We start from the raw sequence: 27568 nt of genomic DNA on the forward strand, positions 1-27568 counted from the left end.
GTTTAATGGGAGATAGATACGTTCAGCAGTAGGTTACCATGGTAGCAGGATGCAGCTATTCAAGCTGATGCAGAAAGATAAAGTTTGCAATAAATACAAACAGTAAGCAGCTCAGAGAAACCTCTCTCACAGAGTCAAATCCACTCTCACTCTGATACTAAAACATAAAACGAGCTTCATTCCAGTTTGAACTGAATCTGTTTTTATTGCCTGAACCTCGAGTCTGCCACAAAAAACATCTTCTTCTTCATCCAGGTGGAGCTTCCTCTCTCTCCTCTAACCGCTGGCGTAGTGCGTCTTGTCAGAGCTGGACGCTTCCTGTCCGTGATGACGCCAGCAAAGGCAGTGCCCCCACCTGAGCAGGCGCTGGAACACCTGAAGGCATCAGAGGAGACGTGAACATACGGAGACGTAGCACAAACAATCCAGAACTGCAGTCTGTGTGAGAACTTTGCAGCTGCAGACGTGAAACCTCCAGGACAAGAAAACATTTTTAAAAGTTTATGTTGAGTCAGAAATCTGTAAAGTTTAAGCACTGTGTCCAATCAGATTTGACTGATGTTCGTGCTGTTTTTATGTCCCAGTGAAAAACACCTCTGAGAGCGGACTTCAGTGAAACGTGGTTTTACAGGCAGGAAGCGGGATGTTAATCAGAAAGCCACTCACTGTGCTCTGTCCTCGGCTGATGATGCGTTTCCTGCCGCTGCTGGAAATCCGTCCGTGAATGTGCAGGTTGTAAAGGAACAAGATCCTCGTCTTCTCCCTCTGACAGACAGACAGAGACGACGTTTTGTTTTACATGCATAGAAACTCTTTTTATGCTTCATATTTCTGCCTTAAGACCTGAAATCTAAAAAGCGATTCAGTCGCTCTGATCAAAGCTGAGAGAAGTTTAACTCAGGACCGGCCTACTCTTCATCACCTGGTGCTGACTGTGTGCCCAGGTGAGTGATGCTCTGCAGCAGAAACATGATATTTTCTCTGCATGTGCAACAGTGCACGTTATTATTATGTCACTGATTTAGTTTAAAGGGATTTTTTTCTTGCCAGTGTTACATTAAAATGACTGTCACCTGATCTCATCTGTATATTATGTTCACATGTTTATGTAAAAATGTGCAGAAATATAACACGTTTGTACAAAGCTGTTCTCCTGTTAGAGGTGCTGTCGGCACAGGTTTGAGGTCAGAACCAGACCTGCAGGACTCTGGCAGGAACGTCTCACTCACGGCTGTATCCGAGTACTCTCTGACCCTCAGTGTGAACGTGTCATCAGCAGCAGCTGATGCTGGACTGCAAAGTGCTGAATGTGAATGTGCAGAACACGTGTGCACCTGAAGCTCCGCCTTCATTCATTCATTCACAGCCTCGCTCTCTCTCTCTATCTGAATGTCTCTCGGCCACAGTCAGCTCAGCTGTAATGCTCTTACACTAATCTGCTCTCAGATCAGATTTACAGCAGCTCTCAGCATTTAAACAGAGTGTGCCTGCTAATGAGTTTGAGCAGTTTGCTTCTTTATCAGTTCAGGAGAGGAAGTGACATCACGGAGTGCGCTCAAACCAAAACAATGACTCGTTTCATGTTTCTTTGTTTACTAATAAACACAACAAATGCTGTTATTGTCACTATAGACAGTACAGCAAACCGGCCGCTGCACGCACTCCATCCGAATCTCTGTTTGTCTGTTTGTGATCAGTCGTTACCAAACACAACAAACACCGCCGTGGCAATAGAAGGAAATAATAAAGAGGAAATACACACACACACACACACACGAGGGAAACGCTTTGATATTCACTGAAGACTGAGCTGAACGATCACCGGAGCACAGAGAACTCAGAATATTAACGCCATACAAACGTCTGATTTTACACACACCAGAAATGTGATATCAGTTTTGTCTCTGTATGCAGATGAAAATTTGCTAAATTTACATGATACATTTGATTTGATTTCACACATGAAGGAGTTTCTTTATATACTTAGAGCCAAATGTATGTGGACAGGCCAGAGAGGAATTACCCAGAAACCCTGCATGATGATGTCTCAAAGTACAATTTTAATACATAACTATGGGTTGTTTTGTTCTCCCTTCTTTTGGCTCCAAATATTTGATTCACAGATTTCGATGCTGGATATCCTTTATGATGCAACCCCAGGAGATTTTACAGCTGCTTCTGGTCTCGAACCTGTGATTTTTCATGTTAGACGTTGGTCATGAGCCACCTTGGTTACTCTCTGTTTAAGTATACGATATGTTATATGTGCAAAAACATTAGCACAGCAACATTAATATGTATTATGAAGAATTAGCATGTTAGCATCATACAATCCGGATATTTAACCCCAACACTGAAAATATTCATCATTTTATATGTTTGCAGACGATGTTTTATTTTATTTTATTCCACAGGCAAAGGTCTGTATGTGTGTGTGTGTGTGTGTGTGCTCACCTTGGGGTTGTAGAAGGCAGCAATGACCCGTCGGAGCCGGTTGGTGTAAACCTGAAGGCAGCTGAACAGCGCCACCAGCAGGACACAACACACACATCTCACATAGACCTCAGCAGAGAGGGTGGAGGCGGGGGACATGCACGCTGAAGGGGGAGAGGAAGAGGTGTGGGACACTGGTGTGTGTGCTTTGAGACAAATACAAACTGTGAGACAAACTGCGCCGTCATCAAAGGTTCGTCAGTCAAGAATTGAAACTTTCAGCGTCCAACAAAGCAAACAGGAACATTTACTCCCCTGTCAGAGATGTAACTGACACACACACGGACAGATAGTAAAATCAGTCTGACTGAATTAGTGATTTTGTTCATCATTGAAACATTAACATGAAAATGTGAATCATTAAATTGTGCTGTCAGGACGATGCATATGTAACAGTATTGTTATATACTGCCCTCTGGTGGTCATCTTTTAGGCCTGATTCTCTGGTTGTTTAAGGATCTGGTGAATTTGAATGTTCAACAAATTCATGTTAAACAAATCCTGTGTGACCTTTAACCTACAACCCACCCTGGTTGTCACTTTGGATATTGAGGGTGGACGAGCTGTTGAAGGCTGAAATTGATGTCCTCAGGAGGCGGGCCATCATGGTGTCCCCTCCCACTCTGATGTCCACCTGGTGACTACCTGCAGACAAGGGGCGGAGTCACAAACTCCCTGCAGTCAGCAGGTTCAATCTGCAGCATTTCTGCTAAATAAACCTAAACACATGAGATTGGAGCAGAGTAACATTTATTATGGGACTACCTGTTTAATGAAGATAAAATAAAACATTTATTATTTATGGGTCGCTGGAGAGCTGGAGCTACCACAGGACGAGAGGACAGATCGCCAACCTGACGCAGGGCGAAAACAGAATATATCCTGTCCAGTTTATGTGTTTCACAGAGTTTGAAACACGAGTGTTGTTATCAGCTCCACTTAGAGTAAGTTTTATTTAATACAGGTTGTAAACCTCTTTCACTTCAATCATCCTGCTGGTTCTTCAGCACGACACAAACTGACCCACAGCAACTCCAAACTTGATATAAGTCACTCACAGCTGATGTTCAAATCACCTGCCCTGCACACAGGTGACCCATGCATGGGATTTAAGACTGGAGAGTAGTGTCTGTGTGTGTCTGTGTGTGTGTGTGTGTTTACTGGTGATGTTGAAATGGGTGAGGGTGTGTCTGCTGATGATGTCCAGCACGTGGGACAGCGAGAAGTCGACAGTCAGCAGGATGACAGAGAGCAGAAAGACCGTCAGCACCTGAAACACACCAGTCATCTGCACACACACACACACACACACACACACACACACTATAATTAGTCTGCTGTCTTGGCTCTGAGCTCTGCTACAGACAGACAGGTGGGGAGTGAAGGGTGGGATCACTGAGGGGTTGAAACAGGAAGTGGTGAGAGCAGCAATAAGACAGGAAATTCTGCAAGTAAATCAAAAACCTGCCGGGCAGGTTATATTTCACCTTTGGGTGTATTTGGCTGAACACAGACTGTGTCCTGAAATTGCACCTTGAATCTAGAAGGAACTGTACAGAAATCTACATATAGTTACCTAAAGGTCCAATAATGGGTGCACAGGCGCACCTGTAGGGACAGAAATGTGCTTTTGCTGCAGGCCTGTTTGTGAGAGTGCAGCACTCTCATTGGACCACGTCTAAACATGTTATTTATAAAAATAACTTAAACCTAAAAAGTTGGAAAAGTAGTGTTTAGGTTAAGGATCCTTTAACAAATATGCTGAACTTTAGGTGAGTGAGAAGAACTGAGGAGTCGGCGTTACTGCTGCTATTATAGTGGATTATTTCCTGTAAAGCACTTTGTGAAGCGCTCTAGCCTACATAAATAAATACTGCCAGAGTCTTCGCACTGCTCTTGAACGCACCACTTGTTTGACCTCTTCGGGGTAAATTTTCAGACTGCAGGGGTTGATCAGCTTGTTTTTCTCTGATTTCCTCAGAGGCAGCAGGCAGCGCTTCCCCTAAACGCAGCACAGGAGAGGACAGGAGGGTCAGACCTTGGACTGTACTGAAGTGTGGATGATGAGGATGCGAATGATACCGCTTTCCGTCTGCGGGCATCGATCTGTCTGAAGTAGGTGGTGATGTAGACGTTGTCGAAACAAATGTCCCTCTTGTACTGCCCGAGGTACCCAAACGCCCTGCAGAGGAGAAAAGAAGATGGAGATAAAGGTGTGAATCTTAACGAGATGAAGGTGAAGGTGAGACTCTTACTGGGTGAAGATGGTGATGAAGGTAAGGGAGAGGAGTATCTGCAGGATGTTCAGCACCCGTCTCGTCGTTGACGTCAGTTTCTGGAAGGATGTTTTGACAGCGTCGGTGAACTGTTGGTCCAGCAGAGCTTCGCTCAGCACCGGCTGCTCCTCCTCCTGTGAGACGACATGCAGGTTACATTTCACCCGACTCTGGGTTCCTCCCGTGGGTGGTGTTGGAGGATGGGTGGTGCAGGTCTAACCTCTACGGCGAGCTCGGTGCTGAACTCTCTGGACAGCAGGTCAACGGAAACATTCAGCCGGTCGAAGAGCTGACCAAAGTTTCCCTCCACGGGAATGTTCTCCCTGCACCACGGAGTCATGACTGACGGGAGGAGGAGAAGAACTAAAGATCACAAGATTATAAACCCTGAAATATGAAATCAAGAATAATCTGCCGTTTACGTTTGAGGACACTTGTTACCTGGGACCTGCTAGTTTTGCCTCTGAACATGATTATACCATTCAGAACACTGAAGCTAATGTTTGCACACCTTCAAATTTAAAGGTGCTTTTTGTAAAACCTTTAGCTAAATTTAATAAAAACTTCCACCACAAGATGGCAGCGTTTTACCAGAAAGGTTTAGTGTAGTCGTTTTTTAAATATTTAAAAATATAACTGCTCAGTTTTTAACTCTTCGAGCTCTCAGAACAAGTCGCTAAATGTTACATCCATGTGAATTCTGTACAAATGTCAGACTAACACCAAGCTAACAACAATAATGTTGGATTATGTCATGCTGCGTTCTGATTGGATGCTGCACTGACTCAGTGTCACCTTGTGGCTCAAAGTGGTATTACACCAAAGTACCCCTGAGCTCAATTTCAGTTTTATTTGTTAACGCAAAGACTTTCTGGTGATAGTTTAAATTCTGATGAGTGCACGCCATCGGGTCAGCTGGATGTGGATATTTCAAAACACCATGGTACCTACTACGTTTTACCTTTCATGATGTCACACAGGAAGTGAAACTTCATGGAAACACAGAGGAGGTAGTTGATAACGGGGACGGGGATCGCCTCCAAACACGCCGTCCACCTGTTGGTGAACCAATCGACGCACCGCTGCACGCCCTGAGCCACCACACCTGGGGATTAAACCACGCACGGGTTCTCATCTTTAAATGAAATCTAAGTTTGTGAAGAGGTGTGAAATCATGTGAATCACATTAGTGACGACATTTAAAGCGATTGTTTTCTCGTATTTGTGGATTTATCCTTCGTGTTTCCTGCCTGAAACCTTTGAACTTTATGTCTGGTGTTTCTGACTTACTGTCACACTGCTTTAGGGTCTTGGCGGTGAACTCCTCCTGGGTGCTGTTAGTTTCAAATCGGTCGTATCCGTACTGAAGGACCATCTCGTCTCTGATGTCTTGAAACTTCTTGCTGACATTTAAAGCCTCCAACTCAAAACCTGCTTTATCATCCTGGAAGAGAAGCAAAAGATGGATCTGAGGCTCTTCCAGCTTCATGTTCATGGCTGTAGTTAGGTTGATAATTATTATTATGTTAAATTAGAGGAGCTTTGAAACATAGTCCTCTCACCATGAGCTCCTGTGTGATGATTAAAAATGGCTTGATGGCTTCTCTCCACAGTAGCTTGCTGTGACGGACCTGCAGGTCCAGGTTGCAGCTCACAGACACAGCGGCGGCCTCCACATTACGCTGGATGTTTGAAACTGGACCTGCAGACGGGACGCAGCATCACATGACACAAAACACACCTGAAGACATGTTAATCAGACCCATTCAGCCGCAGAGATAACCACTCGTACCTGCATGTTGTATTAACACTGGTGTACCACAAGGTTCGATTTCAGGTCCTGTCTTTGTTCTTTAGTGTTCAATCAGTCACAGACATACTGGGTCCAGTGAGGCCTGTGGACCCAGTATGTCTGACTGCTGTCTGACTGTCTCAGTGCATGTTGCATCACTCAGACTCATAAATGTTACTGAGCAGGCTGACAGGATCAGTGACGTCCTTTAAACCACTTCTTGAAACATTTTCAAACACTCACTTTTATGTCACTCCATCACATGAGAAGTCCTTTGAAGTCTTTGACATTCTAACTGTTGTCAAATTACTTTCATTCATTCATACATATTTACTATTGGTTCATCCTAAGTGGTTGAATGAAGGTTTTTGGTTCATAAGGACGAGACATTTCAGCTGTCAACAAAGGAGCTTCTCATTTTCAGAACTGAAGACGTCTGAAGTGAAACATCTTCACAAACCAAAAAGAAGTGCAGCCGGCCTCAGTCTGAGCCCTCGGGACGACGCACATGTTGATTGTTGGTGTTGTTTGAACTCTTTCACACTGATCAGTGCATCAGTGTATCCCAAAGTCACACGGGAACAGGTTAGACAGCAGTGACCTCTGCTGGTTTGATTGCTGCACTTTATTTTTAACAGTGTTAGTTTAATGTTTGCTGAGCTGAGTGTTATTAAATCTGTCCTGCTGATCAATATTTTGCTGACAAGAAACAGTGGAGGTTGTAGAAATGTTATTTCTGGGTTTTCTGTTTGTTTCCTAAATGATGAACCAATGATTTGGTCTCACCAAACACACGAGCGAGGGGAGCAGACTGAAGACACTATGGACATCTGTACTTTCAAAGGTACAGACGAGAGGAGTGGATCCTCCCTCCATCTCCTTCTGAGCTCATTATTTTTGTTATTTCATTTAAAAAGTCAAATATGTGCTGATTCCTGCAGATTCATGAAACTTTGGACTCACTGGACACAAGAATGTTTCTGATATGACTCCATGAAAAAGATCACGGCACTGACAGTGACAGCCACACTGTGAACCGTGTGCACACACGCAAAGGTCTTTGTGTGTGTGTTTACCTGCATACAGCACAGACAGGGTCAGCAACATCAGGTAGGAGCGGCCACGGGAGCCGAGCATGCTGGGAAACATGAGGAGGACCGAACACCTGAAGGACGAGGACAGGAGTCCGCCTGCGACACACATGGCTGAAACACACACTCGGTCAGATCTCCACGTGTTTCAAACATGTTTCAAAGAACAGATGCGAGTGTGCGACCTCGCCTCACCAACAAACAAACATCCTACTGCCACCTTCAGGTCAAAGGTCAGCGGGAGGTTGTGGGCGATGCCCAGGAACAGGACTGATGGTCAGATGAACAACAACAGGGGTCAAACATCACTTCAGCTTTTTTCTAATAACCTTTTAGAATAATAATAAAAAGAGCTGGAAAGTAAAAGAAGAGCTTAACATTCATAGTATTTCATAATACTTTTAAATTGTTACACTTGAGTAGAGTACTAACGATATTAGAGCTTATAATAATAAATTAAAATTTAACTGTTTAATTTTAGAACTCAAAGAATAATTTCAATAACGCAGAGAAACAGTTATAATAACAAAACAGTAGATTTAAGACAAAAACATCTGAAATCTAAAAGAATCATTGTTAAAATCAAATAAGTGTCAGACTGAACAAAGCCCCAAAATGAGCGCAGCTCCGCAGCGTCTTTTTGCTCTGATATCCGTGCTGGTTTCCATCATGGAGGGACTTGAGCTCAGGGATTAACCGCTCAGGTGTGTCGCTGGAGATGTTACCTGTACCGGTCGCTGCTCCAAACAGCGCTCTGAAGAGCGGGCGAGCCACCGGAAACTCCTCTGATTGGCTGAAGAGGAACCGGTGGACACCTGGAGGCAGGATGGTCTGAACGCACCTGTGCGCAGCTGTAAGGAAGCACAAACACCTGGAAACAGGTTTCCACCGTCGGCCGGCAGCCTCAGGGCTGATCAGCTCCACATCGCTGAGGTTTGAGTTGTTGTGGGTGGACTCACGGCTGTGACGTGTCCCGGTGTCAGCCATCATTCACTACATTACACACACCGCTTACAAACGTATTGTCGTTTAACTGTTGGCGCTTCTGTTAGCTGCGGCCTGTCACGTGATGTGTCTCTGGTTTCCAGGTAACGCGGAAACGTTTCCCCTGGTGTAAAAGAGAGAAGATGAAGAGTGAAGAAAGGAAAAAGCTCCTGATGAAAAGTGACATCTCAGTCCAGGTGAAGAGGGGCGGAGTCACAGAGACCATCAGAGGAGCTCTGAGCAGGTAGAGGAACCAGATTCACCTGAGTGCTAACTGTTAGCTTTGAGCTAACACATTTACAGTGACCTGGATGTTAACCTACTCTACAGCCTCATCACAGAACATTTTACCTTTTCACTTCCTGCAAATTATTTTACTGTATATAAATGATGGAAGCAGGTTCTGGGTCTGAAAGTGAACCTGACCAATCCGTGGGGGTGGGGCTCCTCAGACTGACTTTATTTGGGGAAATAGCCCCAGAGTGAACTCTGACGAGTTTACACAACAGGATGTTATTTTGTAAGTTACAACCTGCATCAGGGTGAAAGGAGAGGATAAACTGACGGGCCTATCAGCTCTGCTTTCACACCCAGCATGAGACCTCGCTGACGTCACCGTGTCTCTGCCGACCTTTACTGCATAGCTGACATTGACACTCATCGTTTCTATTCTATGAATCCAATATTAAAATGGTGTAACAGAGACATGCAGCTGTTCTTACTCAGGACTCACAGATATTTTGATAGTTTTAAAGTCTGTAGCTCAGTTATAGTTGTCTCTGTTTGTCCTGATGTTTTAAACTTTTATTAGATTTTTATTAAATTTGTCCTACAAAGACTGATCTTTGATAAATATCCCAGCCACTGTGAACCCTCGTGTATGTCACGGCCTGCAGGTGGCAGCACTGTAGCTTCATGTGTATGTGGTTTATGCTGCAGGTTAGTGAACATGTTGTTCACGGTTTTTCCTTCCACAGACCGGCGGGACGCTCTCGCCTCAGCAGGAGGAAGCTCAGAGCTCACGTGGTGGAGGTGGGGCAGAGGATGGTGGCGTTTGTATCGGGGCTGCTGATCGCGTCTCTGTACGGACTCATGACTCTCCTCCTGCAGAAGCAGCCGCTGTGGTTCTGCGCCCAAACCACGCTGGGTTTGGCCGGTCTGGCAGCGTTCGGTATGGGGCTGTCGGTCAGAGTCAGGGCCAGCATCATAGTGATGCTGCCCTCCATCTGCTCAGGTTTGTCAGCGACGCACCTTCGAGGTTTTATACCGATCCTCTCTTTGTTCATCGATATAAATCTGACATGGTGTAGAAGAGAAAAACATCCAAAAATTGACAATATCGTGTCTGGCAGTACTGAAGAGACTTTAATAAGTGTAACGGAGGGAAGGTGATTTTTTGCACAGTGCTATTAAAGGAGGGAAACCTTCCTCAAAACGGACAGAGCAGTGGAGCAGCCAAGGGAATGCACACAAATTTAAAAACTGTAAGGCTAAAATATAATTTATTATATTTAAACAGTTAAAAATATAAAATGAATTAAAACAGCCCTGGCCAGGGGGCAACACAATAAAAATCAATAAAACACAACATTAAAAGTCCAGTGGCGACCGCCACGGTATAAAAGTCACTAAGAATTAAAAATCCAGTGAAGCGGTGCAGAAGGGAAACCCGACGGCGTCCTCGCCTTCCTCTCGGTGCACTAAAGGAAGAAAGGCAGCGGGAGTCAATACTCTTTTAGGCGGCTATCATTCATTAAAGGGGACAAGTCAAAAGACTTACCCCGGGCGGGCAGAGCTCTCAACTCTGCCCGCCGCTTCTTTGTAACCGCCAATCGGCACCGGCCCGCCTCGCCGCCTCTAGTTTCCCACAGACGCGTAATCTGGCCTCCTGTTGCTGCAGCAGTCGGACCGCTCGCTCCGCGTCCCTGCTTGCTGGCGCTGTATCCTCCTGCCCGCTTGACGCCAAGCTCCACCAGTCTCCTGTGTTACTGAGCACTCCCTGTAAATTACCACTCACTCCTTTTTTCTCAGGTGTGTCCAATCAGTAAAATGGGAAAAAGGGCGGAGACTCTCCAGGACAGATTGACGGTGTAACCAAAACATGCAATATAAAAAAATAAATAAACACACTTCACATTAAAACAACAAAGCAAAACAACATCCGTCCTTCCCTGGATGACATCCCCCCACACTGAAATATTAGCAGTCCCTGCTAATGCTCCATCTCCCTATAACGCGCTGGTGGAATCCCACGCGTGGTCTTAGTGGACCGTCTAAGGGACATACCTGAGTCACTCTGGTGAGGTGACACACAGTCAGTAGGGGGTAAAAACCCATAAAACACTGGCACTGGGAAATCCGAAGTGCCTGTGGTCGGCTCCTCCACAGGAGGGGTAAAGTCTGTTTGAGAAGCAATGCACACTTTTAAGGCATTCCTATGTAAAGTTTGTATATTACCCCTCTTTTCTAGTGATCCCGTCAGCACAACTTCTTTTAGTCCCCAAACAGAGGACGAGCCAGCCAGATGCTCTGAAACACAGGCAGAGCTTCTAACTGAAGTCAGAGCTCTCAAAACGCTCCTGAATAAAGTTACGTCCCACAGGTGACACCGTCAGATACAGAGCTCTGAGAGACTGAGTGCCAAAGTTGAGCTAGTGGTCCCAAACACAGTGAAAACTGGGAGGTCAAGCTTCCTGCTGTGGCATTCCTTTAAAGCTCTAAATAAGACACTTCTGAGCTCGTGCACAATTCAGTTTCAAAACTTCTACTTTGAAACGATCAAAATGACATCGTTACATGCTCCCATGAATAACGCAGCTCTACATCTTTGTCCACTGCACACGACGTCACTCGCTATGTTAAAGGGAGCAACATTAAGAACAAATACATCGTGCTGTTCTTGTGCACAATTTAGACATGAAGTCAAGTTTAAAGTAAACCGTCTTCTTATATCTTCGAGTGAGACGAGCTTCCAAAACAGAGAAGCGTTTCTAAATGAAGTCCTAGCTCTCAAAGGGAGTTAGAGCTACAGTTTCAGGTCTCAGTGTGAGTTAGGGCTCATAAACCAGGCCAGGAGCTCACAATTCAAGCTAGAGGCTCCAAATTGATTCAGAAAAAACGTGACTCTCCACTTTTCCAGGTACGAAACCTTCAATGGCACAAATAGAGTTCTCAGATAGATTTGAAGCAACACATAGACTACGTACTCCCGAACCTTCAGAGTTGGACATCCTCCCAAACAGTTCGAGCTCTGAAGTGGAGGTCCCAAATAAACATGGAGTTCCCAGTAGGGTCATAATCAGAGCTTCCGACTTAGACACCAGGTCCCTGACCACGCTGTGTCCTCCCGTGTTTCAGGTCATGGCAGGAACTTCCTCCTCCTCATGTTCGTGTCGCTGCTCGTGTCCGGTCCGCTCAGCAACACGTTGGAGAACACCGAGCGAGCCGCCTCCAGCCTGCTGTGTGGAGCTGAGCTGGCAGCCAATCAAACGCAGGAACTGATGCAGAAAGCAGCCACGCCACTTTTCTGTAAGACCCGCCCACTGCTGTTACAGCCTCTCCTAAAAATATACCACTCATGTTTTATATTGAAATTAAGTAGAATTTTAAACAAAATATGAATTTATTTCCGTTGCTGCCATTTTTCTCCAGTTTCATAGAAATATAAATCTTTCTGATCCAGTCACAAATCAGATGAATGTGGCGAGCTGTGAGCGTCAGTGTGTTTGTTGGTTTGCAGCCGTGTTGGACCACATCAAGGAGATCAGCAGAAACGCGTACGCCGTCGCGGGAAGAGTCCAGAACTTCATCTACGCTATGACAGACAGCATCCGCCATGTTGGTAAGTCAGCCTCTTTAACACTATCAGCTGATATCTGACAGCAGTTCCTGCAGAGACAGCCACCTGTAGCCAGTGCATGGTGCTACAGTGGCCAGCACCATAACCTCACAGGGAGATGGTTCCTGATTCAAATCCCAGCCGGGGTATTTCTGTGTGCAGTTTGTATGTTTATTTCTGTCCCAAAGACATGCACGTTTGTTAGTTAGTGATTCTAAAGTGGTCGTGACTGTGAAGCAGATGAAGTGTGCTGAGTAAAGTGCTGCATGAAGAGTGGATGCTATATAAATGCAAGCTTTGCAGCTGTGACATAACAAAATGGACCAATTAGAAACTTTTTTACTGAGCTAACAAACATCAAAGATGCTTCAGAGGATCATAAGATTGTAAAACCATTTATTGATCCATGTATTTATTTCAGATCGGCTCTTCAGACATTCTCAACACTTGGTGTAGATGAGTGAAATTTACCCTAAACATACTGTGAGGGCAGCAAGTACAGCCCTTTATTAAAAAGGACTGATGGTTTCATCCACAGTAATTTACATTTGACTGCTCGGCTGCAGTTTCACACCTTCCGTGAGCTTACCTGGGAATCCACACTCTCAGAGAGCTGCAGGCCCCGCCCACAACAGAACAGGTGTCGGTGACATCATATATTAAGTTGAGTTTCTGTGTTTGGTAAAGGAAAGGAGGAGCTGGGTCTGAGGTGTGTGGCACTGTGGGCGGGCTGAGGCCTTATGGGAGACCGTATGTGTCTGACCGACCGTGTTTATCATATGACTGCAGATACTCACCTTACACCTCTGACCTCTGACCCTGCAGCTCGCACGCTGAGGAACGTCCTGCGCTTCCTGGCCGATATCGGGGACATCTGTAACGAAAAGATGGGAACTCCGTACAGGAAGTGCCGGTCACTGTTTGAGGAAGCTCGAAGCGACTGCTCTGAGCTGCTGGGCGACTTCAACTTCCTGTGCGACATCGTGGACGGCTTCCTGCCGCTCTGCAACCTGGCCCGCGGTACGTCCACGTATCCCAGTCCTTGTGTGGACGTTGACCCTCAGAGGCATTCAGGACACAAATATCAAAGTTACAGAAGGTCAGGATGTAATTCCAGAGATTTAAAGAATAAAACCTGGAACAGGAGTGTCAGACAAGATCTACTGTTCAAGATCCAGGACAGTGTTACGCACGTTTCAGTTATTTCAGTTATTTTATTCGAACTCTTTTTGGATTTGACTGAAAGCAGAAATATCCAAAGATTCCAAACTCTGTATTTGCTCTCATGTTCATCTTTACGTCTCTTTAATCGTCTCCTTGTTGGTCTTTCAGCTGGTGAGTTCTTCTGCGTCATCCCTTCCTACATCGCCGACCACCTGAGGAAACGCCTCGCGGCTCGTGAGTCCGTGTCGTCTTTATTGTTTAGTGTTTACTGTCGGCCTCCGCACAGTCTGACTCCTGCCTCTTTCAGCTGTCATCGCAGTGTTTCAGAAGATGAAGCGTGAATTTGAGTTCAACATCTCCGCCTCACTGAACTTTGACCTGGATGCTAACAGCAGCCAGTCTCTGCACCAGATGTCTCAAAGCATCATGGCGGAGATTTCATCAGAACTTCAAGTGTTTCAGAAGCTGAGTGGACCGCTGGCATACGTCGGCCTCGTCCTGCTCGCCTGCTCCTTCCTGAGGTCAGGACTCTTCTCACATCTGCACACTTGGTTCACTGAATCTATCTACTGTACAACATCTGCACACTTCAGTTTCTGTGAATCATACACCTCAGTTGCTACACACAGTGATAGATGCAATGCAACACTTTAAAATCATTCAATCACACCACAAGTAACCGTCCCCTCCTTAACTCATGAATGAACTGTGATTAACTACAGTTTTTGGAAAGCACAAGTTCAGTTTAAGGGCCACACCCGGGCCTGATCAGGCCAGGGACGTCCAACTCCGGTCCTCGAGAGCTGCCGTCCTGCAGCTTTTAGACGCATCCTTGTTCCAATCAAATGAATGGCTTGCTATTTGGCCTTTGCCAAACTTCATGGCATGCTGATGACGTGATCCAACCATTTGATTCAGCTGTGTTGGAGTAGGGATGCATCTAAAAGCTGCAGACTTAAACAAAGCTCATCTGACAAAGTGAAGCACGCCAAAACATCCCAAACAGCAGCACATCATTCCTCGATCGAAAGAAGCAGCTGAGACACAACGTCACTGACATCCATCAGGCTGGAGACAGTTGCAGAGCCGTCTCTAAGCCTGTAAAACTTTGGCCGACCAAAATTACTTCAGGAACGCATCGACGACTCATCCAGGAGGTCACAGAACCCAGAACAACATCTAAAGAACTGCAGGCCTCAGTCGCATCAGGTAAGGTTAGAGTCGCTGTAACTGGTGGAACCATGGATTCTGCTCTCTACCAGGATGAAGGAGAACGTCCCACCATCAGGACGGTGATCAGGAACACAGCATCGTGTGGCGCCTAAAATCAAAATGAAGGTCTGAGCGAGGCTTTGAAGAGGCTGCTGGAAAACCCTCCAATTTGACTGAATTTAAATAATTCGGGCCAAGTTTCCTCCACAGCGATGTGAAGCACTCATTGGTCAGCATCAGTTATGGTCGCACAGCCAGGTGTTAGGTTTGGGGTTCAGTTACTTCTTCACACAGAGCAGGTGGGTTTGGAGAGCTTTCTCCCTGTAAACCAGCTCATCATTTAAAAACAGTGTTTACAGTTTGTGTCTTTGTCTAATGTTAAAATCTGTTTGATGATCTGTAAGTGTGAGCGCCAAAGGATAAAATAAGCAGGAAAATGTTTTATTCGTAGTTCTCTGCACACTTCACGAGCTGCACGGTTCAGTTTGTTCATGACATCTGCACACACTCTGCATGCTTTAGGTCACTTTGGCCAAATGCAAACCACATGCTTCAGTTTACTTCAGCTACACAAGGACGGATTCAGGAAGTCTTTCATAGCTCACGCAGGAACATCTGTGCAGCAGAGAATCATCTGTAATCTCATCTCTGCAGTTTTATTTCAGCCCTGCGTCGTCTTCTCACATCACTGTGTTTGTTTCCTTTTTTAATCAGTTAACACGCTGTTTTTATTCTGTTTCATGTTGCTTATTGAGGTATTTTGCTTCATTGAACCACTTTATCTTGTTATATTCAGCTCTTTGTGGCATTTTTAATTCGATTTTTACTCCTTGAGCTTCCTTATTTGACTTTTTCCCCTCGTCTCACACTTTGCACTTCACTTTATGTCTTCTTTTTGTTTTTTTACCCTGTCCCGTTTGGCTCTTTTGCCATCAGAATTATTGTCTGAAGGTGAAGAAAGATGCCCAACGGATTTACTTTACCAAATGGACCATCCCAGCCTTGCCGTAATGGTCTATTTGATTCACCTTTTATTGTTTATTTTATTTTATTTTCACTTGTTAAATACGGGACAGACTTGACTGGGGGAAGGAAAGGGGAGAAAGAAAGAGGGAAAGAAAAACAGCGGGGAAGAGGGACGGGGAAAAAGGGCAAAAAACAAAAACCAACAAAATAAGCAGACAAAAAAATACATATATTAATCACCTGTTGAGAAAGAAAAAAGAGAAAACAAGCAGAAGAAAAAAAAGAGCAACATAATAAACATCATCACGATGATCTCTGTGAATGTAACAGTAAATACTAAATATTAAACATTATTGTGCAGCACATAAGATTTACAGCGCACAGTGTGCTTTGAGATAGGAGCCAAAAAGGGTGTAGTTTGTGTGTGTGATCACCCGTGTGTACACCTGTGAGCATGGACGCGCTTGTATTTAAAAGGTTCCTTCATGTAATGATCTGCTAGAGGGTGTGGGGGGGCCACAGCCCCGTCCTCCAGGGCATGAAGCAGGTATGGAGGAGATCCAGGCTCCAGACATCCAGAGGCCCCAGAACACAAGAGACCAAGGAAGACCAACAGAGGGGCAGCCGCGCCACTATCCCAGAAAGAGCTGAGGAGAGTCCCAGATGAGGGGTCACTCAGCAGCCGCGGAGCAGAAGCCAGGGGGGTTGCAGTGACGTGCCCGTGAGCTCCGCCGGCAGCCAGCTGTGCCTGAGTGACCGAGCCCCGGGCCGAGAGGCCGAGGGCACCCCACCTCCGAAGTGGCCTGAGTGAGCCCCAGGCTCCAGGCCCCGACAAGCAGCCACCAGGAGTGAGCTGGTGTGTACCTGGGCGCCCATCCCCGGACACAAAGAACCACCAATGCACCGATGTCTGAGGGCGTCTGCCACTGGCAGGGGAAGTGGTGGGGGGAGATAGGCCTCCAAACCTTGGAGGGCCTGAGATGTCCCCAGAGAGGTGGCGTCTGATACCCAACCTGACATATAGACACAGACATACAGGCACACACAGATACAAACATCTATTCCCACCCTCATGCTCTCATATGCAATTACTCCACACTCAACCAACGTGGAGACAGACATAGAGAGACGCTGTACACACAATCACACTCCCCAAGCGTACTCTAAGAACCGGGTCTAGGTACCCTTGCCCCTGGAGGGGGAAACTGCACCCAGACCCAGGTGGTGTTACCCTTTTCCCTGGGGTGGAGAGAAGGAGACTGCCCCAACTCGGCAGCAGCAGGGAGGCCCCACATTCCAGACCCCAATTGGACGGCCAGCTCCTCCTCCCAGCCCCCCCGCTCCAGCAGGCCGCAGAGAACGGGGGTGTAGGAAGACTCCAAACTTCACTTTGTCTTCTGCATCCACAAGCGTTGCTTTGCGTCAACCTCAATGCTGATTGTTGCTGATGGGTGTTGATGTGGTTGTGTGTCTGCAGGGCAGTGCAGTACAGACACAGGTACCTCCACGATATTAAATTTGATAACATCTACATCACTGCTCAGTTTAAAGACCTTGACCAAAGGGTGACCTCAGTAGGCGGAGCCTCTGTGTTTCCAATCACACGCAGAGAGGCCAAGACCTACATCACACCACGTGAGTACATCCGTGTGTGTGTGTGTGTGTGTGTGTGTGTGTGTGTGTGTGTGTGTGATAGCAGGTGCTGGATGATGTCATGGTTTGTGCATCAGCGATGTTCATTGAAGCGATCTGAGGCGTCTGTCCTGCAGTGTCGTTTCAGCTGACGTACAGAGAGCGGCGGGCGGTGATGGCAGGCTTGGTTTCGGTTTTCAGACACCTGATCGTAGGCAGCCTGTTGGTGACGCTGGACTTCCTGGTGTTCTGGATTCTGGATCAGGTGCACCACCAGGTGACGGAGGACATCGTGGCCAGAGGTGAGCCAGCACACCTGCCAAAAACAGCCTTATGTTTTCACTGTGAGCGGTAACCGGCGTGACGCTCTGTCCCGGTAGTTCCTGTCACGGTGGCGGTCCAGGTGAACGGGTCGGGTTACGCCTCCGACATCTACAGAGACGTGGTGGCCTCGTTCAACATCCTGCAGCGGGGAAACATCACCGTGATCAGCAAGAAGTGCCTGCTGGAGCCGTCAGAACCAAACTACAACACGTGCTTCATCCTCGGTATGACATCACACAGGAAGTGAATCACTACCCACATAGCAAGCCGGTCTGGCCCGGATCCAGCATCAAGCTGGCACTTCTGACTGACCGGTGTCATGGCAGGGTGTATGTCAACCAGATGCGGGCCAGGTCTGGCAATGACGGCACTATTTATGTTCCTATTTTCCTATTTTAGTTAGAAGACCCAAATGCCATGTTGCAATACTATACTGCTATGGTAGCCAACGTTTCAAATGCAGGTTTGACAGGTTTGTGAGTGTACACTTTATCCAAAACCTAGTGAGGGTTTACTCATTTTTACCAGTGGGTGGCTGTAGCTCAGGAGGTAGAGCAGGTCACCTACTGGTCGGAAGGTCGATCTCTGGCTCCTCCAGTCTGCATGTCAAGAGTGTGAATGTGTATGAATGTAGTTAGGAAGCACTCAGTTAAGAGAAAGTGTGTGATTGGGTGAATGTGACATGTTGTGTAGAGCACTTTGAGTAATCTGGGAGAGAAGAAAAGCACTATATAAGAATCAGTCTGAACAGAGTTTCGTCATGTTACTATTATGTTCCAGCACATGTTGTTATTTCATGGCTTGATTAAGGTACACATTAGGCTGACATCTGGGGCCAGAGCTGAAACTGTTCTGGGCCAGCACAGGACCACCAGTGTGTCTGAAACTGGCCTTGTGCTGGCCCATGTGTGGGCCACCTCTGGCAAACCAGATCTGGGCCACCAAAGGGCCGTCATTCTTTGCGGTACGTGGGCCATGTGTAAGCACATTGTGTGGGCCAGATCGGGCCATACCAATTTTGCTATGTTGGCCTAATTGAACTTTAAAGAAGGATAAACCACGTAAAGCTTCGAATAAATCAGTGCTGCCACATTCAGTTTGAACCGACTGAAAAATGAAGACAAGAAGGAAATACTGAAAAAAACCCCATAGTTCCTCCCACAGACTCGTGCGTGAAAATACCTCACAGCAAACAGCTGACAGAACAAACTTTTCCCCTGTACTGGGGCTGATTAATAGTTTTTATACCCCATTATGGGAATGCTGGGAAGGCTTAAAGTTATGGGCGTGGCTGCATTGACACAGGTGGCTGTAGCTGCTAGCCGTCTGCTAGGTTTCAGCTCCTTTAATTGGACCTCTGAAGCGTCTTTTTGCTGTTGAGCAGTTTTAATGCAGTCATCTAACAAATAATATGATTTTGTACTAATAGATCGATGGGCCTGCTACTCGGCACTGATTACAAGATCCAGTTTATGCATCTGGAGCTTTTTGAATAACCTTACTAGCTTTAGCTGTTAGCTGTCCCCAATCCACCCAAATGATCCCTGAACAAAAGAGGACGCCGCCATGAAGGGAAAGATGAATGTTGTCTCAATCTGAGGCCCTATTCCCCCCCCCCCACACACACACACACACACGCACACACTGCCTGCACCGGCTCGCCTTCTTCCTGTAGTACATCCTGCTGCCATCTCTTCTCCAGGTAAACAATGGAAAAGGAAATGTAATTCATCAGACCGGGACACCACCTTCCACTGGTCTGGCTCTGTGCTCATTTGGAGGTGGAGTGATCTGGCTCCTTTGTGCTGCAGTAACCTTTATGTGGGATTTGAGCACACGGGCTGCTTCACCTGTTGTCCTTCCTTGGACCACTGCGTGCAGCTTGACCCCTGCCCAAATCACTCAGGTCCTCACTGGCCTTTTTACCTGCCTACAGGGCATCACCTGGAACAGCTGACTGCTCACCTGTTGTGTTAAAAAAGCCACACCAAGAGGTTGATTGTAATGAGATAATCGTTATTCACCTCAGGCATCAGTGGTTTCATTTTGTTGCTGGAAGCAAAGTCTTAATAAAATAAAAGCCAAATTCCTGAGTTCATAGAAACTTCCTGTAATGGAAACGGGCCAGTAGTAGCACAGGAAGAGGATTTAAAAAAAAAAAAACTATCCAGGAATGTGGAATCCGAGGGTCGGAGCGACTGCGTCGTTTTGCAGACCAAGTCTGAACACGAAGATGACTGGAAGCAATGCTTTGAGTGACTGTTGAGAGAAGCTGTGATGACGTCTCTGAGACAAACACGTCCTAAACTCAGGAGCTTTAATCCAGCTTTGACCTGCAGATGGCAAACATCACAAAGACGAGCAGAGGAAGAGGTCGTGTTGTTTTGAACTTAGTGATGACTCATCAGTCACTAATCCCTCCAAAGCTTTTGGAATATTTGAGTTTCATTAAAACTGAAAGAGCAGACGGTCGGATTTTTAACACGAAGACACGATGTGACAACACGGAGTCATAGCATCCTTCATCACTTTACAGGCTCCACTCAACTATTCAGACCACAGCATCAGCTCTGCTCTTCAAACCTTACAATGAAATCATAAAATACTGATATCAATAAGAACTCGCCCAGAAAAACATGAAGTCTAAACAAATGCAAAGGCCTGAACCCAGCCATTACGGAGCCCAGTGTCAGAGCCCACTGACACTTCATTCTGTCTGTCCACACAAATATGTTCACTTTATAACAGGTTACAGAGATTTACATGCAGATACATGAAAGAAATGTGATGTTTGTCTGATTACAACCTCTAATCAAATCAGCCTGTCAGACGGCTGATTTGATTATAAGGCTTATCTACTGTGCAATATAAAGCACCTTGAGGCGACTGTTGTTGCGATTTGGCGCTAAATAAATAAAACTGAATTGAATTGACATCTTTGTGTTGTAGCGTTATTGTCATCACACTGTGAAGATAACGTCAGTGTTTCAGCCACACATATATTTACCTTTCATTTTTATCCACATTCAGACATAAAGGGACTAATCTGACTGACCAATCAGATCAGCTGTTTTACTGGTTGTACTGGTTGTGGTCTGTGTTGCAGGCTTCCTGTTGGGTTTGGCTCTGCTTCTGTCTCTGACCAGCGGATTCATGCAGCGCTGCAGACGCCTCATCTGTGCTTCATATCATCCTGAGAGAGAGCAGGTACGCACACACTCGGAGTCACATGATTTGGATCTCGCCCTGTGACAGCGGGAGCCTGTCCCCGCTTCACAGGGCGAGAGGCATCGTCCCCGAAATGGAGAAATGGGAGAAAATTCGTGGGTGGGCGGAAACCTTGTTGCAGGTTGTCTATGAAGGTTCTCAGTCATCCAGGTCATCGTAGTCAAAGGAGCTTGCAAAGAAAAGCGTCTTGTTGCAGGTTATTGCAGCGTTTTTGTGTAAACCGGTCTGCACTTCAGTCGTCCATCGTCACTGTTTGATTTCAAATCCACTGCGGGGGTGTGGATTTACACGGAGAATCAGATTTGAACATTAAACCAGCTCTGAACCCTCTAACAAAACTGTCTGGCAGCGCACGCAGCCGCTCCTGGGTGGCTCGCATTTTTTCAAACCTCGGCTCATATTTTCTTCGAGGATTTTGGACGACGGCCAGCCTCGCAGAGATGATGTAAACCGATCCTCTGACAACACGAGGATCAGGAGAGCTGTGCCCCAGGGCAGGATTTTTTATTTTACCTGCATGCCCCGCCCACTCCTCTGCAAGCGAAGGTGTGCTGTTTTGGTGAGACGGGTGAAGAGGAAGAACAGCTGCTGCTGTGGGTGAAAGGTCACAGAGCAGAGAGGCATCTGAAGAATCTGCAGAACGAAAGAATGAGAGGAGGAAGGAGGAGGCAGGTCCGCACTCCTCACAGAGACCTGAGCCAGAGCGACCCGAACCCGGGCGAGGCCTCCGGAAGCTAAAGTCAGGAAAACACGCTGCTCCCACAAACCAGCCCGGCAACCATATCACGTCCACTCAGCTCCAATTTAAAGGCCAAAGCTTTCCCAGTCTTAGATTATTCCCCACAAAATGAAATAAATAAATAAACAGCCACCAAATCACACCAACGTTTGACTTTTGCCAAAACACTTTGCACAATGCATGCCGCTGGGGATGAGACGTAGCGGCTGATGTCACGGTGGCGGTGCCATCTTTTGTAAATCCAGCCTGTGGTTTAGGAAAGGATTATGGTCGGGATTCAAATAGATCCACGTTCACCACATGTTGGAAATCAGGGTGAGGACCCAGCTGCAGCCTGCACTTACTCACACCATCACTAAAGGCCGTCGATGTAAATAGCTGCTGCTCTTGTTTGGTGGCGAGCGCAGCTCTGAGGTCGTACACACTGCGCATGACTGTGCAGCATCCACGCTGAAAACGTTAAAGGCGGGCGTGCTGCTCAACAGCTGACGCAGGTTTAATGGTGTGGAGGTGCTCGGCGCTTCAAGCTGAAGTATTTTGGCAGCGCGTTGCTGCGCGACCCTCATTGTTTGGGTCACAGGAACCAGAGCGGGGAACCGAGCATCCTGTGCTGCCCGGCCGGTCGACGGCTCTGAGGCGGGGACTGTTTCTAATGTTGATCACAAACTGCTGTGGCAAACGTTGAGAAAGCGTATCCGTTAACACATCTGTTTTCTTTGCTTTGGTCGTGGTGGTTGTGAAATTTCTGGGAAATAACCCACTCAGAAAAAGTTCAGTTTGCTGGTGTTTGGTTTTCCTCTGTCTGCACGTTAGTTTGCGGTCCGCTGCACATGTTGTTTGCTCTGCAGGCTGGATGCAGCTTTCACACAATAAATCACACCAATGTTACTTTGTGGATTTCTCCTCTTCTTCTGTTTGTAGTGAAATATAATCAGCTGCATGTTATGCGCGTGGTTGCTTTCCTGACTGGCAGGAGTGCCTGCTCGAGGTGCGATTGGCTGGCCCGGCGTCCTCCTGCGTGACGCCACATAGTGTCACGGCAAAATCTGAGCTGAGCGCAGCCTCATGGGCTCCGGTTAGATGACTGGGAGAGCTGCAGAGATGCTGCTGGGCTGAGTTTGGCCTCGTGGGCGCCTTCGTTTTGTTTCTGCTAGTTTGGAGTCGGAGCCTCGACAGATTAGATCTGAATCCTCTGAACCTTCAGGCCGCCGGGAACATGACAGCGTGGGTTCATTTATGACCCTGTGATGTTTTATACAAGGATGGTTAGTCGGTTACTCTGTGTTCGTCTCACTGTTTCCTTCATCAACGACATTCCAAACATGTCTGATGCCATTAATGTCGTTCTCAGTCATTTTTATAGGAAACTGTCAGTTTGGGCCTCGAGGCTTCTGCAGCTGTCGGTGTGTTAGCCGTGGTTCACCGCAGGTTAAAACAAACCCACGAGGAGCTGCAGGAGAAGCAGATGGACAAATTCACAGTGGGAATCTGAGCGGGAACATGACACCAGTGGGTCACTGGAATGTGAAACTATGCTTAATTTCTTTAACGTGGAATTTTTTAATGATTCCAGTTTCATTGTGCTGCTTATGTGTTAATGTTTCCTCACAAAGAGTAAGAAGCTGTCGAGGCAGAGCGCAGTTTGAGGTTCACATTTGTCTGTCGGCCGTCAGTGCGTCGTTGCAACATGTCCGTTTATCTCTGCATCGCTTTTCTCGGCTAACAGAGCGAACCTGCCCTCACCCTGCCGCTGAGCGCCGTGCTTTAACTCTCCGTGACAAACACTGAAACTCTGCCAGCAGCTGCTGTGGTGCATGTTAATCACAGAGCGTGACATTCTGGATGTGTGAGGGAAAAGTGAGACATGAACGTGATGAGCTGGGCTGTTCTTGTTGCGCTCGACAGGGGAGGATCCGGTTCCTCCGCCAGCACATCCTGGATCAGAGGAGGGGGATGCGCAGAGCCCTGAGGAGGTCTGTGGGCAGGAGCACAACCAACCAGAGAGGAGGAGGAAGAGGAGGAGGAGGAGGACGAGGATGTCTCCATGCTCTGCTGATACGGTACAAAGACTGACTTAAAATCATCTCCCAGAGACACATGCACGCTTTAGGTGCTGTGGGAATGAAAAAATATTTTACTCATTTCCAAAACAGTTTGTATTTCTCTCAGTGCAGAAACAATTTAACACAAATTCAGTCTGATTCAGGTTTTTATTAAGTGATGAATAAAATGATGAATAAAAACTTGCTGCTGTGTTTCTGTCCTGATGGGCCGACATCCTCCCACAGGGTAGAGAGCGGACTCATCGCTCCCTCAGAGCAGCCCAGACATCACACCACCACCACCGTGTCTGTCTATAGTGGTGGTAGGTTGATGTTCTTTGTGTATCGGGACTCAAACCTTCCAGAACGTTCAGCTTCTGCCTCGTCAGTCCACAGAATATTTCCCAGAAGTCTCTGGGATCATGCAGATGTTTGTTGGCAGATGTGAGACGATCTTTTTGGTCTGCAGTGGTTTTCATCGGACTCTCCCACGGAGGCCATTTTTGCACACTCTCATTTTGTTGAATCATGACCTCTGACCTTAACTGAGGCCTGCAGGTCTGGGTTCTTCTGTGACCTCCTGGATGAATTTTGTTTGGCCGGTCGCTCCTGGGAAGGTTCCAGGTTTTGTCCATGTGTGGATAACGGCTCCCACTGTGGTTCACTGGAGTCTCTGTGACCCTCTCAGACTCATCGATGTCACTGACTTTGTGTCTTTAGATCGCGGCGTGATGTGGTGATCTTTTATCCTGCTTCACTTTCACAGCTTCTGGTTAATGGGTTTCTTGATCCAACAGGTCTGGCAGTGATGAGCAGAGTAGATCACCTTTAATCTGTTTAATGTTAAAACGTTTTGTGTGGTTACGTTAATCACAGGGTTGGTAACTAAGGGACCAGAACCTGCAGAAGGTCAGGATGTGTTTTCATTAATCTGGCAGGTTACCTGGAGGAGGTCACCTGTCTCACCTGCTGGGCTTGTCAACACCTGCCTCCTGTCTGGTCTGTGGAGAGGTGCTGAGGCTGCATGACCTGAGCGCAGTCATCTGTGATGCCCCGCACTGTTCAGGTAAACCCACGAGGGCGCGCCCCTGGTAATCGTGGCTTCACTATCCGTCTCTTTCATTTCGGTCCTGCGTTACTCACTGTCCCAGTGTCGCTCACTGAGATCCGCTGCACTGAATAAAACTGTCCTGAGGTTTTTAGTTTTTATTTGGTGGATTAACCTTTAACCTCCCCACGTGGCACCTGATCCCATCGAGAGTCTGTGCAGATTTTCTGCACATTTGTAACAGAAACTAAGCACAGGGATCCAAGTGCCGAATATCTGCATCAACCCTGAAATCATGAATCGGAAAAGTCTGAATGTTTGTCAGACGAAGCATAAAATGTTCACTCCCTGATGATGAATGTGATGTGATTTAGTCTCTGAGGTGCGTCCTTGTATTTAAACAGTGAGTCAACACTTTACATTAAAACACAGCAAAAGACTGATTCATTTCTCACACCAGGACAAATTCCTGCAGTGTGACGCCGTAAACTGGAGGTTTGTTGTGTATACAAGAGAGTGTGTGTGTGTGTGTGTGTGTGTGTGTGTGTGCGCGCGCGCTGAGGGAGTGTCCTGCAGCACTCACTGTTGTTGACTCAGCTGAAGTGAGAGATAACTGTAACTGTAGCAGATTTAACTCTTTAGCTTCTGTTTAGCTTTTGCAGAGCCGGGAAATCTGGACTGTTTGAATCCTTTAAAAAGGCCGAAGAGAGAATTACATTTTTTACCTGAACAGGTTAATAAAAAAAACACCTTTTATCTGTGACATTGAATCAGTCCACCCAGCAGGAGAACATTATATCAGACTGCACCCAGTGATAGCCTGGGTAACTCTTTGTCCTTCCAATTCCTTTTTTTTCCATTTCAGAGTTTGTGTCATGAATGAGAATGAAAGCTCTTTTTATGAGCTGCCATCTTGTTTTTGCAGGCGTGTACTGTCGGCCGTGCTTCCAGAGTTTGGGGAACACGTGTGTCATCTGCGTACGACCTCTGACCTTCCAGGAAGACAGCGAGGACGAGCTGTGAGTGAACACCAGAGAAGGGCTGTAAAATCGAGCCGAAGCTGTGTCTGTAACAGCCACACCATGTGTCTCTTTGAATCTGCTTTAAGTGATTTATAAAGCAGAGAAGCAGAACTTGGAGTTTCTTGTAGCCACGTGGATTTGAGTTCTGACGTTATCCAGTGACAGGAAGTCACAGAGACTCAGGGTGACACGGATTCAAACAACAGTAACGAGGCAGAATTACAGTGGTTTCCACGGAGATGCCTGCTGACACTGTTTAAAAACAAACAGCTGGTGGCGACAGCTGAGGCCACGCCCCCACACGGGCTAACTCACTGCTGCAGCCTGCCTCAAGTGGCCATCAGAGGAACTGCGGTTTTTGTATTAGCTACATTTGTCAGCCTCTGCTTTTGTTGTTTAGTTTCTACACACGCCTCCCTGTAGACTCATCACTGTTAACCGAAACCTAGCGTGCAGCTAGCGTGCAGCTAGGTTTCTGAATTTAATTCAGAGATAAATGTTTCCCAGCTGTTGGAGCAGCTGAGAACGGCACGGGTTCTCCTCGATCGAAGTCGCATTAAACATGTAAAATTCTTTGGACTTGTGCCCGGGGGCCTTCAACAAATATTTGCGTCTAAAAATATTTTTAGTGAAGAAGCAGACGAGTGATCCAGATGTTCCAGCACAGAAGTGCTTCCTCTAAATCAGTCAAACATGTTCTTCCCTGCCCCGGATTCAGAATCTGGGAAGAAGTTGCCCCCCTTCTTGCAGCTCTGTGTCCCCTAACAGGGGCCTGCCCCACAGTTTGAAACCACTGGTCTATGCTCTCTCTGTCTGGTTCATCATCAGAGACTCCACTGATGATGAGCGGCCCAGTTCGTCGTCGACCCCCCAGGCAAAGACGCAGATAAAGAGGAGGATCCCCACAGCGAGGCAGGAAAGTCCAAGTGACCGCTCGGGTAGGGAAGCAGGAGAGAGTCCCAGCAGTGATGACAGTGTTTACCTGGACTCTGAACTCAGGTAGGACACATCAGAAACAGGCCTTGATAGAAGCTGATGGTAAACTTAAAGGATCGTGTGTCCGAATGTAGATAGTTTTAAATGTGACCTGCTCTAAGTTTAAAAGTCTTGAACATCTGTTTTCCCACTCTCGGTGCTGTCAGTGAAGCAGACATGATGTACCAGGACAAACCCGGGTCAGGCGAGTCCGACAGCGACTCCTTCAACTCTGCTCTCTCAGAACATGAGACCCTCGTCTCAGTCGTCATTCACGGACCCGATCGTGCTCAAAACCTCCGGGACCTTCCAGAACCATCGGATTCTCTCCGGGCTCCGTCCCCTGGACCATGAAGCTCAGCCAGATGTTCTACTTTGTCATTAAAGTTATTAAAGCAAATTTACACGTGAAAAACCCGATGACAAAACTTTAGCTCCATTTACCGACTTTTTCCACAGAGGGACAAAAATATGGACCAAATTCTGAAGTCCGAGTCTCGTCTCACTGAGAATCCAGATGTGCTCCACATTAACGGACCATGTAGACAACAGACTGTATCGTGAACCCACACCTGAAGCCTCAGGTTGCTGTTTTTGAGACCGCCACAAAAAGGCGGGACACAGGAGAACGTCCGAGATCTAAAGCGCTCATCCCAGCAGGGCAGGTGTGTCAAACATAAGGCCCGAGGGCCAGAATGGGCCTGGCAAAGACTCCTGTTGGGTTTGGAAAATGTGGAGCAGT

General features: G+C 46.8%; 2 protein-coding genes across 7 annotated transcripts; one reads left to right on the top strand and one right to left on the bottom strand.

The window, feature by feature from the left end:
* Nucleotides 1–179: 179 nt before the first annotated feature.
* dcst1 (DC-STAMP domain containing 1) lies at nt 180–9088 on the bottom strand. Of its 6 annotated transcripts, XM_025911320.1 has the most exons (17): nt 8988–9088; nt 8612–8760; nt 8252–8503; nt 7848–7922; nt 7638–7766; nt 6332–6471; nt 6060–6213; nt 5731–5874; nt 4990–5111; nt 4749–4903; nt 4576–4675; nt 4400–4495; nt 3655–3781; nt 3022–3138; nt 2455–2597; nt 667–765; nt 180–375 (listed from the first exon to the last, which is right to left on the bottom strand). In XM_025911320.1, exons 2-17 carry the CDS (start codon nt 8640–8642, stop codon nt 277–279), a joined length of 1983 nt encoding a protein of 660 aa, XP_025767105.1. In that variant the 5' UTR covers nt 8643–8760; nt 8988–9088; the 3' UTR covers nt 180–276. The 6 variants fall into 6 exon arrangements, with proteins under 6 accessions (XP_025767105.1, XP_025767108.1, XP_025767107.1 ...); XM_025911323.1 differs by lacking the exon at nt 8988–9088 and having other exon boundaries at nt 8378–8503; XM_025911322.1 differs by lacking the exon at nt 8988–9088 and having other exon boundaries at nt 8378–8414; nt 8454–8752.
* On the top strand, nt 8466–27241 carry dcst2 (DC-STAMP domain containing 2). The gene is made up of 17 exons (XM_013275005.3): nt 8466–8585; nt 8741–8880; nt 9614–9870; nt 11994–12164; nt 12376–12477; nt 13300–13494; nt 13807–13872; nt 13946–14159; nt 17294–17451; nt 17586–17750; nt 17829–17996; nt 20879–20979; nt 23645–23799; nt 24720–24847; nt 25755–25848; nt 26680–26850; nt 26994–27241. The coding sequence occupies exons 2-17, from the start codon at nt 8780–8782 to the stop codon at nt 27178–27180; spliced, it is 2433 nt and encodes an 810-aa protein (XP_013130459.1). The 5' UTR covers nt 8466–8585; nt 8741–8779; the 3' UTR covers nt 27181–27241.
* Nucleotides 27242–27568: the final 327 nt, after the last annotated feature.

The sequence above is a fragment of the Oreochromis niloticus genome, linkage group LG11, assembly GCF_001858045.2.
Source record: "Oreochromis niloticus isolate F11D_XX linkage group LG11, O_niloticus_UMD_NMBU, whole genome shotgun sequence".
In the NCBI taxonomy this organism is placed as follows: domain Eukaryota; kingdom Metazoa; phylum Chordata; class Actinopteri; order Cichliformes; family Cichlidae; genus Oreochromis; species Oreochromis niloticus.